The sequence below is a fragment of the Antechinus flavipes genome, chromosome 6 (genome assembly GCF_016432865.1).
Source record: "Antechinus flavipes isolate AdamAnt ecotype Samford, QLD, Australia chromosome 6, AdamAnt_v2, whole genome shotgun sequence".
Taxonomy (NCBI): domain Eukaryota; kingdom Metazoa; phylum Chordata; class Mammalia; order Dasyuromorphia; family Dasyuridae; genus Antechinus; species Antechinus flavipes.
This window is the reverse complement of record NC_067403.1, coordinates 98,430,216-98,443,529: the sequence shown is the minus strand read 5'-3', so window position 1 is coordinate 98,443,529 and position 13,314 is coordinate 98,430,216. Positions and strand designations below refer to the sequence as shown.

Genomic DNA, 13,314 nt, shown 5'->3' with positions numbered 1-13,314 from the left:
GTGGCTATAAACTGCTGGCACTTAGAGAAATTTGGAGTTCTTGGTTTTGCGTTCCAGGCTGGAAGGAAAAAAGTAAAGTAAGTCAGAGGGACTATCTTTCTCCACCCCAAGACTAGAGATACTTACATTTGGATTTTATTTTTTTTTAAAGTGATCAGGCAAAGGAGAAAAAATCCAGTCAGAGAAAGTTACTATGGGAATAGGAAAGACCATGGTTCATCTTGAGAGGAGGGCATTGAAGTTTAAAAAAAAAAATTAAAAATGCTTTCTTATTCCAAAGAGTACACTTAAATGATTACCTATCCAGAATTTATAAAATTAAAAAAAATAAACTTTAAAAATCAAATGACAGAGATTGAGAATAACTAAATAATAATAAGAAGAATGATGATAACCATCTAAGAAAGACAAAATAATGAAAAGAAAGTCAGCTAAATAACAAAAGAGAGCCATTATCTTAAGGAAGAAAATAAGTTGTGGGAAATTAGGATTGGGCAAGGGGAAAACAGTGAAGTTATGAGAGACCAAAAGTAACAAAACAAAATATAAAGAATTAAAAAATAGTAGAGAGAGTGAACTATCTTTAAGGGGAAAAAAATCAAAGATACACATCTGCAGAATAAGTCAAGAAGAGAATAGAGAAAACATAATAATTGGACAACCTGAAAGCTATGACCATAAAAAAGAACTTTGACACAATAATACAGAAAATAATTAAAGAAAATTGTTCTGAAGTGATAATATAATTGGGAAAAGTAAGAATAGGAAAAAAAAATACATGGGTTACCACCTCAAAGAGATCCTACATGGAAAACATATAGTAACAACATTACTAATATTTAAAATCCCCAGATAAAAGAGAAAATTTTACAAGCAGCAGCAACAATAACAACAAAATTAAATATGCTGAAGCTACAATTGTAATTTATCAGGATTTATCAGGGGCCACAATAAAATTCTGTAAATCCTGAAGTATTCTACATCAATCAAAAGAACTAGGGTTACAATTTTAGTATAATATTTAAAGGAAAAAATGGACATTCTTTGAACTGTCAGATTCTCAAGACTTTGTCTCAAACAAGCCTGAACTCAGTGGAAAATGTAACATGTAAGAGCTAATGTTAAAGACTAAAGAGACTCAATAAGGACAAACAGTTTATGTTTTATATGTGAAAATTTAAACCATATGTCTAAGATTGATATTGGTTATTGGGAAATCCAAAGGAAAGACTGAGGTAGAGTTGAGTGTGATGTGACTCTAAAAAGCAAAATTTCTAGAAAAATGTAAAAATAGTAAATATGCTATCCAGATGAGGTGAGAGAGCAAGAACCAATATAGAGAAATTAGATGAACGAAGAGAGCAAAAATCTACTTAGATCAGGAATGGGTTAAAAAGGGAATAATGCACACCTACATTGTGTGTGTGTGTGTGTGTGTGTATGTATATAGTTGACTGGGTATGTAGATTAATGGGAAAGGGATGTAGAGTGAAGGGAGAAAAAAAGAAAGGGATTTATGGGTGAAATGAATGGCAGGTAGGTTAAGTAATAGCAAGGGAAATTAAAGCACAGAATTAAAGTAAAAGAGTTATTAGGGATAGGAAATAAATTATATACACAAATATACTAACAGTGATCAGGAGTAAAATTTATTAGAAAAAAAAAATTGAGGTAGTAATCATTGATCTCAAAGTCAAAGATCCAAGAGAGAAGTTTACATTATATGTCATATTAATTTTGTTTTAGCTGTATGTATGTGTGTTTCCATGTATGTATGTAGTTATATTTATGGTTTTTGTATGTATACACAGGGGTATGGATGTGGGAGGGTTGGTAGGTCTGGGTGTGGGTATGTGCTTGTATAGGTGTGGGTATGTGCTTGTATGCATATGTATGTACACTTAACTATTGGGGGAGGAAAGCAAAAAAAAAAAAGTAAAAAGTATGCAGCAGAGACTAAAAGAAAATCTGCAAGGCAGTAAAGAAAAGATGGATAATTAAGAATATAATGGTTTCTATTATATGTGCTTTCTTGAAATGGAAATTTATTCTTACATATTTTGAATCTTCCTTGATGAGCACATGACAATTTTTTTTTCGGATTTTCCTCTTTCTATTTTCTCTTATTTTGCATTTGTTTTAAATAAAAACATTAAAAAAAATTTTTTTTTTAAAAAGAAATGTTAGAAAGAAAAAAAAAAGAATGAGTCTTGAAGCTTGCCTGACTACTCTGGTTATCTATGACCTCTGCTATTTAGATCATACATTAATTTTCTGCTCATCATACTATATGACACAAAATATTTCTATAAATCCCTTTTCTAGCAGTTTTCTGTTTTTCCCAGAAATTCTTGTCCTGTAATTTATGGATAATTTTATGCATATACAATCTTCTCTTATTATACTGGAAATTCTACTAGGGAAATTTAATGCATCTGCTTATCCACATACATATATATATATATATATATATATATATATATATATATATGTATGTGGATAAGCACATATGATATATATATATATATATATATGCACATATGTTTATATATTCACTATACCTACTACATATATTATGTATGTATAAAGATGTACATCTTACATATCACATATATGCATTTGACTTATGTATTATCTTTGATCTTTAAATATCTATTTTTACTTTATATTTAGTCTTCCTGGCAAAGGGACACTAACTTCTTAAATTAGTCACATAATGAAAGTGACTCATTCTCTAGCAACCAGAAACATCTTGATGAATGAGAATATGTGTAGTGAATGAAATCTGAATTTGATTTTTGAAAACTGCAAAAATATGCAAGCCTGGTTGATTTCCCTATTGATCTGAAGGAAAATCCAGTCCTTCATATGGAGAAAATTGCAAATATTTATGCACTATGGGCTGTTTTAAGTCATGCCTTGTTCGTTTGATGGTTTTAGTTGGGTATCCCAGATTAATAATATGTAATCTATAGGCAGTATGTTTTATAGTATGTTCTTTAGTCTTCCTCTTTTCTTTCATGTGGATAGTTTTACAAAAGGTGAGGAAGAGTATACAGAATTTCAGTACAATTTATTCTCTTTATAACGGTAAAATATAGGTTTTAATACTTATTCTTCTGTACAAATTATTGACCAGCTTAAAAAAAATACACTTGATTTTCTGGACTTAAAAATGCAATGAATAGCACTCTGTTTAATGCTATTCCATAATAATAGTGATCTAGAATTTGCTTTGACTGATAAAATGAATGGTTTTTGCAAACTTCAGATAAACAGTAGTTCTCCATTCTGCTGATAATCGCATTAATTCATTTTCAAGAAAAAAAGTTGGTTGACATTGAACACCTGTGGACAAAAAAAAAGTCGAATTTTAAAGTAAAATTGTAGTTAAGTTTCATAGCTGTATTTTAATTTAATCTATTGACATATGATATCTATATCCCAGAATATATTTTCCATGAGGTCAAAGACTGATTTTATATATAGCTCAGCTCCTTGTGCTATGTGCACAAAACTGTGCATGGTAAAAGCAAGGACTTTAATGAAATTAAATCTTGTAATTATTTTATTTGAGCTGAACTATTCATTTTACATAAATATATTATTAATATTATTAATGTGTTTTCTACATTTTTTTTAGCTTTAGACCCGGCTAATGATCCATGCTTAAAGATGAAATGTAGCCACCATAAAGTTTGCATTGCCCGAGATCCTCAGACAGCAATTTGTATTAGTCACCGGAGGCTCACACACAGGTAAACAGTGTTAAAGTAAATGTCATTAATTGGATTGAACTTTTTAATCACAATTATAAATTAGAAATATTCAGTAAGTACTGCTACCTTTTTATTCATTGTTTATTCATTACATGACCATGTCTCCTCCTTTCCCCCCCCAGTAATTACTGATTGTAGTAACTACTGAGAACTTGATTTTTTCGCATATTATGAAATAAATCATGAAAAAGCCAGACCAAAAGCTGAGTTTGATACAATGTTTATTATTACCTTGAGAGTTCAATTGAAAGAAATATGAATTGATATCATCCTATTATAGATTATTTCTATTGCAGGGATAACAGACAAAGATCATGATATTTTAGAATCAAGATAAAAACTAAGCCTAGACAACACTTCAGAAGTCCTTTCAAACTCTTTATTTTATAGTTATTGAAACGGAGGTCCTTGGAACTTAAAAATGATCAGCAATAAAAATTAAATATTTGTGATTTTAATATCCTTCAAGATAAAAGAACTAAAAAAAATAATGAAAAGCTAAGTTTGGAAATGTGAAAAGATCACAGCTATGAGATTCTGATACCAAAAGAATTTGACAGTACATCAGTGTTAGTAACAAGGCATATTGGACTGGGAGTAGTAAACCTCATTTAAAACAGAGCTCAAAACAGATAACAGTTGGTGCAGTTTGGGAAGGATTACAAAGACACATAATCTTACTTCAGACTACAAAGTTCAGGAATCCAGGAAAACTGAAGAATGTTTTTCAATATTTTTGTTCTTGGCTTTCTTCAAGCACATGCTAGCTTTTTGTATTGGATATATATTTTCTTTGTTTCTCTGTTTGAAGTAGATGCTACCCTTCTCTTCTCTGCCTATTTTCTACAGCTGGACAGTTTCTATTGCTGCCGAGTTATTATTCTTCATGGAATGGTCATCTCTAAGCAGATGTAGATAATTCTAAATAAGAGAAGGGGAAAGGTTGATTCCTGCAGAGGAAAGCATCATCAGCTGTTTTCAAATAAGCTGCATAAAGTACTCAGGTATCCAGATAGCATGTAGGAGTCAAATATGCATGCATAATTGTAAAGGGAGTGGAGAATATTGAGATAGCTTAGGGAGAGACAAAATTCTATCTTCTCTGAATTAGAAAGCAAGTGATGAACAATTTACTTTTATGCACATGATTTTACTTAATTCTCAAATAACCTGGAGAAGTCGGTATTATTTTTTGTTTATTTTACAAATGAGGAATAGACTCTTAAGAATTAAATAATTTGATGAAGGTCACAGCTTCCCAATTTAATTTTTCCTACACCAAATAGCTAAATACTTGTAATGAGAAGGGACATAACTATATTTAAAAATATGTTCTCTTACTTAAAATCGAATTTCATTTTTGTTTTTCCCACTAATGACATTTTCCCTCTATCCTATTCATTGACTACCTCTTATAACAAAGACATTTTCTTAAATTATAAAAGATGGGGGAAATTAGGGAGGAAAAGATCAATAGATCAAAAACACTGATATTTTTCATAGTGTTCCATAGGCATAGATCTCTCCACTTTGTTAAGTAATATAGATAGGGAGAGAAGGTATCTTCTCATATCTCCTCTTGGGAAATATATAGAAAAAAACCTGAAAGGTCAATCAGATACTAATTTTTAAAAATGTCAATAATAATGGACCCACATATTAGAAATTTACAAAGTAATTAAGTAAAAAAAAAATATTACTGGCCTAATTTTTGCAATAAAGAACCTAACTCAAAGAGTTTAAAGGATTTGGATGCAGATTATATAAATTAAGTCTCATTAGTGGGATTCAAATCTGGGCCTGCTAATTCTTAGTCCAGTCCTCTTTAACTCAGTTACTCTCTGTAACTGCCTCTTTAAATAAAGAATTTTCAGCAGACAGTGTGGAATATATTGACCTATTATCTAAAGGTAGCCAATATGTTATAAGAAATTATTGTCCTTTTGATAAAAAAAGAGAATAGATTATAGTGAAATTGAGCTCTGATACTTCGTGACCTTTGGTATATCACTTTACTTCTCTGGATCTCAAACTCTCTTCAGCTGCAAAATATAGAATTTGGGTGAGAGGGTATTTAGGGCCCTTTAAAATTATTTTAATTTATAATTCTAGAGTTGATCCTTCCTGGGTTCATTCTACCCAACATATATTCTTAGAATTTATATTGAAAACTTGTATATTTCTCTAAATAATTTCTAAATATCCTAGTATTTATTAATAAATAATAATAAAATTAATAATAATACATATTAATAAATTAATAAATAAAGGTGATTTGTGAGATGGATGAGGGAAAAAAATGGAATTTTCATCTTGTAATAGGTCTGATAAGGAAATTAAAGGACTACTTTATATGATTTTAGTTTTTCTGCTTCCACTGAATTGATTTCAGAAGATAAACCTCACTTGATTTATTAAGCATCAAAACAGGATACAGGTTGGAATAGATATTAATTTGTTTCCCATCACCTTATTTCTGCCTCTGATACTTGAGATATTTTTCCAAATGGAAAAAGGTATACTTAATGTGATAAAAGGTAAAGATCTGTGAATCCATTTTATTTCTTTTTTTTTTCTGTTTCTGACTTTGAAAATAACTAAGTACTGTTTTTATTTTCATTTTTATATAAATAATTCAATAAATAATGACTTCCAAGAGATTGATATTTCATTAGTATTTTGTTTGAATGGATCATTGAATATAGTTACAAAACAGGACATAATAAATGGAAATGTTGAATAATTTTGTTTTTAAGAACAGAGAGTCAATTATTTGTGGATAACTTTAGAAGAAAGTTTTCTTGACTAGAATCTTATGGTTTGTCTGTATCCTTCCATAGTTCAAAACTCTGATTGCATTGACATGGGTATGCTGTATATAAATTAAAACTTCTTTCTTTGTAGGCAGTCTTCTTTATTAGTTAGTATGCCCTCTTCCCTTCATCTCTGTTCTCTTTCCCCAGAAAACAGCCCCTGTTTTTTTTTTTTTTTTCTGATAGCTATTTAACCCTGAGCTTTTAAAAAAATGAATCTGCCTGCTTTTGAGACAAAAAAAGATAAACCCCATTGTAGATATGATACTTTAGGCATTTCTATATTAATATAAACTCTAGTTGTGATTTTCATCTGTCTCTACTGCCCTACTCCTGAACCATGTATATTGGTATTACCTCACTGTAGACTCCTTTGGAGGCAGGGCCATTATATAGTCAAAAGACTAAGCTGAAAAAAAGTTATTTGGGATTTTAGATGTTCAAAGAGGAGGAATCTAAGCAAGAATGAGAATTGTAGGCCTGGAGGCCATTACTGGATCAAGAGGCAAAGTATGGCATCAAATCAAAGGAATTGGACCATGTTGCTGACTCAGTCTGTCCTCCCAAAGCTTCTACAGCAGGCCTTTGACTTTCTAGCACTGGCATTCCAGTAGTTATCAGTACAGACTCAGCTATGCCCATGAGAACATGAGAACAGCTATGCCCCATGTCTTTATTTATGTACTTATTAAAATATAAAATCCTTAGGAATGGGGATTTGTTTTTAAGCTTTTCTCTACCTGTAGTGCCTAGTACAGTGTTTGTAGAGAGGGGGTGCTAAATAAATGATAATTGATTGATGCATGCATATGATTTTCTATTTTCCAAAAGACTATTATGTTTGTGGGGAAAAGATATTTTTCTTTTCTTTTTTTTTTCTCTTTTTCTTTTCTTTTTTTTTTTTTTCTTTTTTGCTGAGGCAGTTAGGTTAAGTGACTTGCCTAGGATCACACACCTAGTAAGTGTTAAGTGTCTGAGACCAGATCTGAACTCAGGTCCTCCTCACCAGGGCTGGTGAGAAAAGTATTTTTCTTTTCCCTTTTAAATAACTTGGGTATGAAAGAGAAAAAGAGGATCTGTGTGGATGAGGGAAATACGACTATGTTCTGCCTTCCTCTTCCTTTCCACCAGTTGCAAAATCTTGAAAATCAAGAACAAAGGGATCTACTTGAAAGAGTAAGAATCAGAAACACAGACCTCAAATGGTATAAGTGGCAATTATCTTTTTTAAAACTTATATATCATTATTTGTTTATTTATTTAGTACTTATAAGCACAAGTTCAGAGATACCAAATAATGAGTATTAAAAGTTGAAGTTTTATGAGTTTATATTCCTTTCTCAGTATTTATCACTAGCATCACAATAACTTGTTTTGTCAAAGTGGAAAATATAGAACCATACATATGTGTTTAGACACATGTTCTTGAAAACACATGTACTTGAAACCATTCATAAGTAATTTCAAGTTGCTTTGCCTCCAGACACCAGTGATAGTGCTAGCTTTCTGTTCTAAAGCCTTATGACCACCAGTTTATACCAAATAACCTTTCCAAGCAATATGAGGTCTCTTGTAATGAAAAAAAGGAAATATGTTTTAATTCTTGCCAATGTGATACAAGAATGGACTTTTTAGATGATACAGAATGAAAGTTGAGGTTGCCAGATTCTAGACATGACCTACTTTTTATAGTTACTCTGGGAAAAGTTTTGTGAATGCTTACTATCCCCTTATGGCAGAGAGTTTCTTTTTTTAATTGCTTCTTGTATTGTGAGTAAGAAGCCCAGTTTTTCATGTTCCCTTTGCTGTGTGTATGCAGCTGCAGATAATTAACACTATTTCTAGATCTCTGATGTTGGCACCAATCAATGCAACTGATATTAAAAGACAGAGTTTGGGCATAATAAGACATGGTAAGACTGAAAAAGTTGTTGTTAAACAAAACTAGCCATGTTAATTTCAGTATTATTTATAGCAGGGAATGGAAAAAAAATCAATGCCCTCTGCAATGAGAGAATGCTTCAATCCTGCTAAGAAAGCATTAGGAGTCCCAGATCTTTGAAATAATTGCCAGAAAATGACTTACCAACAATATATCTATCATTTTTTAAATTTTTTTGGTCTTCTCATTCATTTCTGACTCCTTGTGACCCTGTTTGTGGCTTCCTTGGCAAAGATATTGGATCAACTTGCCATTTCCTTCTCCAGATAATTTTTACAGGTGAAGAAACTGAGGCAGTCGTGCTATTTGCCCAGAGTAATACTGCTAGTAAGTATCAGAGACCAGATTTGAACTCATGAAAATGAGTCTTCCTGACTCCAGGCCTAAAATTCTATCTGCTGTACTACTTCCCTGCCCTTGATGTAGAACATTTTACCGGATATCAATTTAATTTGCCCAGGCTTAGGATTTCAGTCTTGGAGAACAGGGACTTTGAGGGCTAGATGAAAGAGTATTTGTCATAAGCATTATAGAAATGAAAAATTCCCTAGTCCAAATATGAGGAACTTAGCATCCTGCAAAGGCCACATTTGAGCTTTGCTCAGAATTTGTTCCTAAGCTGTTCAACTACTTAATGTGGGGAGTATTTTCAGAAAGAATAAAAAAGACTGAGGGACTAGTCAAAAGTGGCTTTGACTCATTGTTAAGAATTTAAATATGATTTCTGAAGTTGAAATTGAGTACAAATAACCTTCAAAACAGAGAAAAATAAATACAATTTGTAGAACAGACCCAGAAATAAAGATATTGTTAAACTTTCTACATCTTTTCTTATATTCATGAGTATATAATAGCTAAGGTAGATATGCTTCCTGATCTCATTTCTCAAAATTGCCATAGCCAAGACTTGAAAGATCCTTATTTTGAAATTTAATCACATAAATCAAGTGAGAAAATTAGGAAAATTCTGTTTCTTGGTGTAAGATTACCTAGGGAAAGAGAGTAATGTAACTCAAGAAAGGACCCAAATCAATGAAAATTGTGTAATCCCAAGGAGCTAATTGATTATTTTATGTCTTACATCTTCAACTGATAATTAAGAACAATTCTGTGTAGAATATTCAATTCTTGCTCATATTTTAGAAAGAGAATAGAAAAACTAGTGAGCATTAACAGAAGTTCACAATGGTGAAAGGCTTTGATCCTGTTAGACTGTAAATTTCTTGAAAGCAAGGGCTCTCTTTTGCTTCTTTATGTATCCCCAGTGCTTAGCACAGTGCCTAGAATATTGCGAGTGCTTAATAAATGTTTTGTTTGAGGAATGAAGGAAATGATTCTGGTGAACTTCTTAACTTAGCAGTTTTCAATTTTAGAATGACTATCTGAAAGATTAAGATCAGAATTTGGATCAGGTTTTAGATCTGGATGGAACTTTAGAGGTCATCTAGTTCAGGTGATCTCATTTTATAGATGTGCAAAAGTAGGACTAGAAGTTGTGATACTTCAAGGTTAGCTAGTAGTAATTGGCATTAAAAAGATTGGATCTCACATGGCAAAAATGCAAGGAATAAATGGGGAATTTTAGCAAATATAGCAGGAGAAAGGATATTACAATTAGAGTTATGGAAAGGTAGAATTGGTTCTCTTAAATGTTAGTACTCTATTTTTCTCACTCACCTTCAGCTCCCTATGAAATCCAGACCTAAAAGATGATTAGCCATGAATGTTGTATATTGGATCAAAAAACCTAAAGATGGATTTCAGATGGTCCAACCTCATCATTTGATTTTTTTGTTCTTCATTCTCAGAGACTAAAATTAAATTGCCATGTTGGTGTTAGTGTAAAATGTGACCACACTCTACCACAGATCAGGAACAAATAATCTACATAAACTCTTGGAGTAGTCTTTAAATTTATACATCTTCCTTTGTTTTTGAGCTATCACAATTTTGTTTTGCTTATATAGCACACTTGCTTTGATGAGAGCATCTCTTTCTGTGTGAGTTGTCCTGTGCCAGTGATTTCCAAAGTTCATCAGAGAAACCTTGCAAGTACTCTTATGTTGCTTCTTCTGAACTCCATGAGGGTGCTTGCTTTGTGGGAGTTTTCTGTATAACAGTATTTTAGGCAAACATAAATTTGATATTTGTGCAAGATGGCCAGTTCCTTGGATTTGTGCTTTCAGTATTAGTTTGAATTTTTGGCAGTTAATCTGAAGTAAGGTTCTTAATGTCTAGTATCTTATTTTACCGGGTGATCTTCAGAATCTTCCTAAGACAATTCAAATATTCAAATGAAATGATTCAATGACTTAAATGATTCAGTTTCCTAGTATGACACTGTTAATACTGCCCACATTTTAGAGACACATAACAATGAAGTCAACAAAATGACTTTGTAGAATTTCAGTTTGAGAGGCAGATTAATACTTTTTCTCCCACATATTTTCCTTTGGAGTCTTCCCAACACTGAGCTAGCTCTGACAATTATCATCTTCTGTCTGTATGTTCCTGGAAAGTATACTGCCAAGGTAACTGAATATATTATACACAACATTCGAAACTTTTCCATTTGCTACAAGCAATGCTTCCATGTGTGAGTAGTGGATGATAGAAAACATCTGTTTTCTTGGTGTTAATTGTTAGATAAAAATTATCCCAAGAATCGGAAAATTGATTCCTACTCTGTTATATCTCAGGCTCAGAGTCTGCATTGAATGCATGATCATCTACAAATCACAAGTCACATACCAACTCTCCTTCTACTTTGGTCTTGGATTTGGTTATCTTTTCAAGTTAAATATTTTACAGTTTAGGATATTTGACCTTGACACAATTTTCATCTCATTGAAGGCATCTTCAGGAAAAAAAAATCATGCTAAACATGAAGCACAGTCCTGCTTCAGTCCATTGGCAAATGGGAAGTGTGAGAGTGTTCTGCATTTTCCCAAACCCAGGCCATCATACCATCATGAAATTGGCGTATGGTTTTGGTGAATTTATTCAGGCAATTTTCATTATATCTATGAACATATACTGATCTCTGCTGTGCTCCTGACATTTCTACTAGAGTTGTTAAACAGCAAACACTATATAACCCCATCATTAGGCAAATGAGGAAACTGAGACCTAGAGACATTTAATGATTTGTCAGGATCATGAGATAACAATAGGAGAAAAGAGCAATACATGTTGTCTAAATATAATGTTATTTACACAGTCAGTTAATAAGCATTTATTAAAAGATTTCCTATGTACCTGGCACTGTGCTAAATATTAGAGATAGTAGGGATAGGAAGTCTAAAGCATTCATCATAAATATCTGACAAATGTTTACTCTGTGTGTTCTCAGGTAAGCAAAATTATCTCTGTGAAATAACATATACTTCCATCTTAGCTAGCATCTATTCTAGGATCATTCAAGTTGCATTACAAGCAGTTTCCCTGGTTGTACTTTCCTTTAAGAAAAGGGGTTCTTTTTTTTCCCTAATTTTCCCCAATGATTTTTATCAGTGCCTGAAATGTAGTAGAAGCTTATGTAGTGATTTTTAAGTTAAATTTAATAGGGAGAAGGATAATTAGGCCAATGTTTATTCTAAAACATCAAAGTTAAGACACTAAGCCTTTGCTTTCTGTTTATAACTTCGTAGGGTTTCATTCTCAGTGAGATTAGATGCAGGCCTTAAGTATGAGTGTAGAGAGAGAATATTTTTAATAATTGCTTTTTATTTTCAAAATATATGCAAAGATGGTTTTCAACATCCACCTTTACAAAACTTTGTGTTCCAAATTTTTCTCCCTCCCTTCCCCCACCTCCTTCCCTAGACAGCAAGTAATTCAATATATGTTAAACATTTTACTAAGCATATTTCCACATTTATCATGCTGCACAAGAAAAATCAGATCAAAAAGGGAAAAAAATGAAAAAGAAAAAAGCATTGCAAAAAGCAACAAAAATGGTGAAAATACTCTGTGGTGATCCACATTCAGTCTCCACAGTCTCTTTCTGAATGCAGATGGCTTAAAGAGAGAATGCAAGAGAAAAAAATGGTTGAAGATATGAGGGCATAGAACAAAACATCAAAATACTTGTATTGGATAATAAAGTAGGAAAAAATGCCCATGGGCCACTGCTAAGCAGTGACGAAGACCCAATGGAGGCTTGGTTACATTGGGGGAGGTTGAGGTATTATGTTAAAATAGTAGAAATTATAAATAGTTAATTTACCACGGATCTTAGGAAAAGAGTAGATGCTCTTCATCCAGATGTTTAAGTCGCTGAGAAAGTTAGGATGTCATCATCATCTTACCATAATTTACAAAGTAGTGCTTTCTATATAGAGTGCCAGTTGAGTATAACAACCTTAGGAAGTATTTATGTGTGTGTATGTGTGTGTATGTGTGTGTGTGTGTGTGTGTATGTGTGTGTATACATACACATATTTATAATTTATATGTATATGTATGCATGTATTTGTGCATATACATATATATTTGTTTGTGTATATCTATGTATATATCTTATGTTTATATATTTATATAATTGCACACCCATATATACATACCTATATATGTATTAAAAGATTTGTTTAATAAATATGTATATATATACACATGTGTGTCTACATGTATGTGTATATATATGTGTGTATATATATATATATATATATATATATAGTGTGTGTGAATGTGTATGTGTGTAATGTGATGATAGTGGTGATGCAGCTGATAGTAAAATAGATCTGGGAGAGAAATATTATGAGATAAAATACTTGATTAT

General features: G+C 31.9%; 1 protein-coding gene across 2 annotated transcripts in view; it reads left to right on the top strand.

The window, feature by feature from the left end:
- The window catches only part of SPOCK3 (SPARC (osteonectin), cwcv and kazal like domains proteoglycan 3), a 693,273-nt gene that overhangs the window by 324,439 nt on the left and 355,520 nt on the right, over positions 1-13,314 (top strand). For both annotated transcript variants that reach the window (XM_051965576.1, XM_051965575.1), the window contains exon 4: positions 3,644-3,758. In XM_051965576.1, coding sequence (XP_051821536.1) covers positions 3,644-3,758 — 115 coding nt within the window. The remainder of the gene's footprint in view (positions 1-3,643; positions 3,759-13,314) is intronic.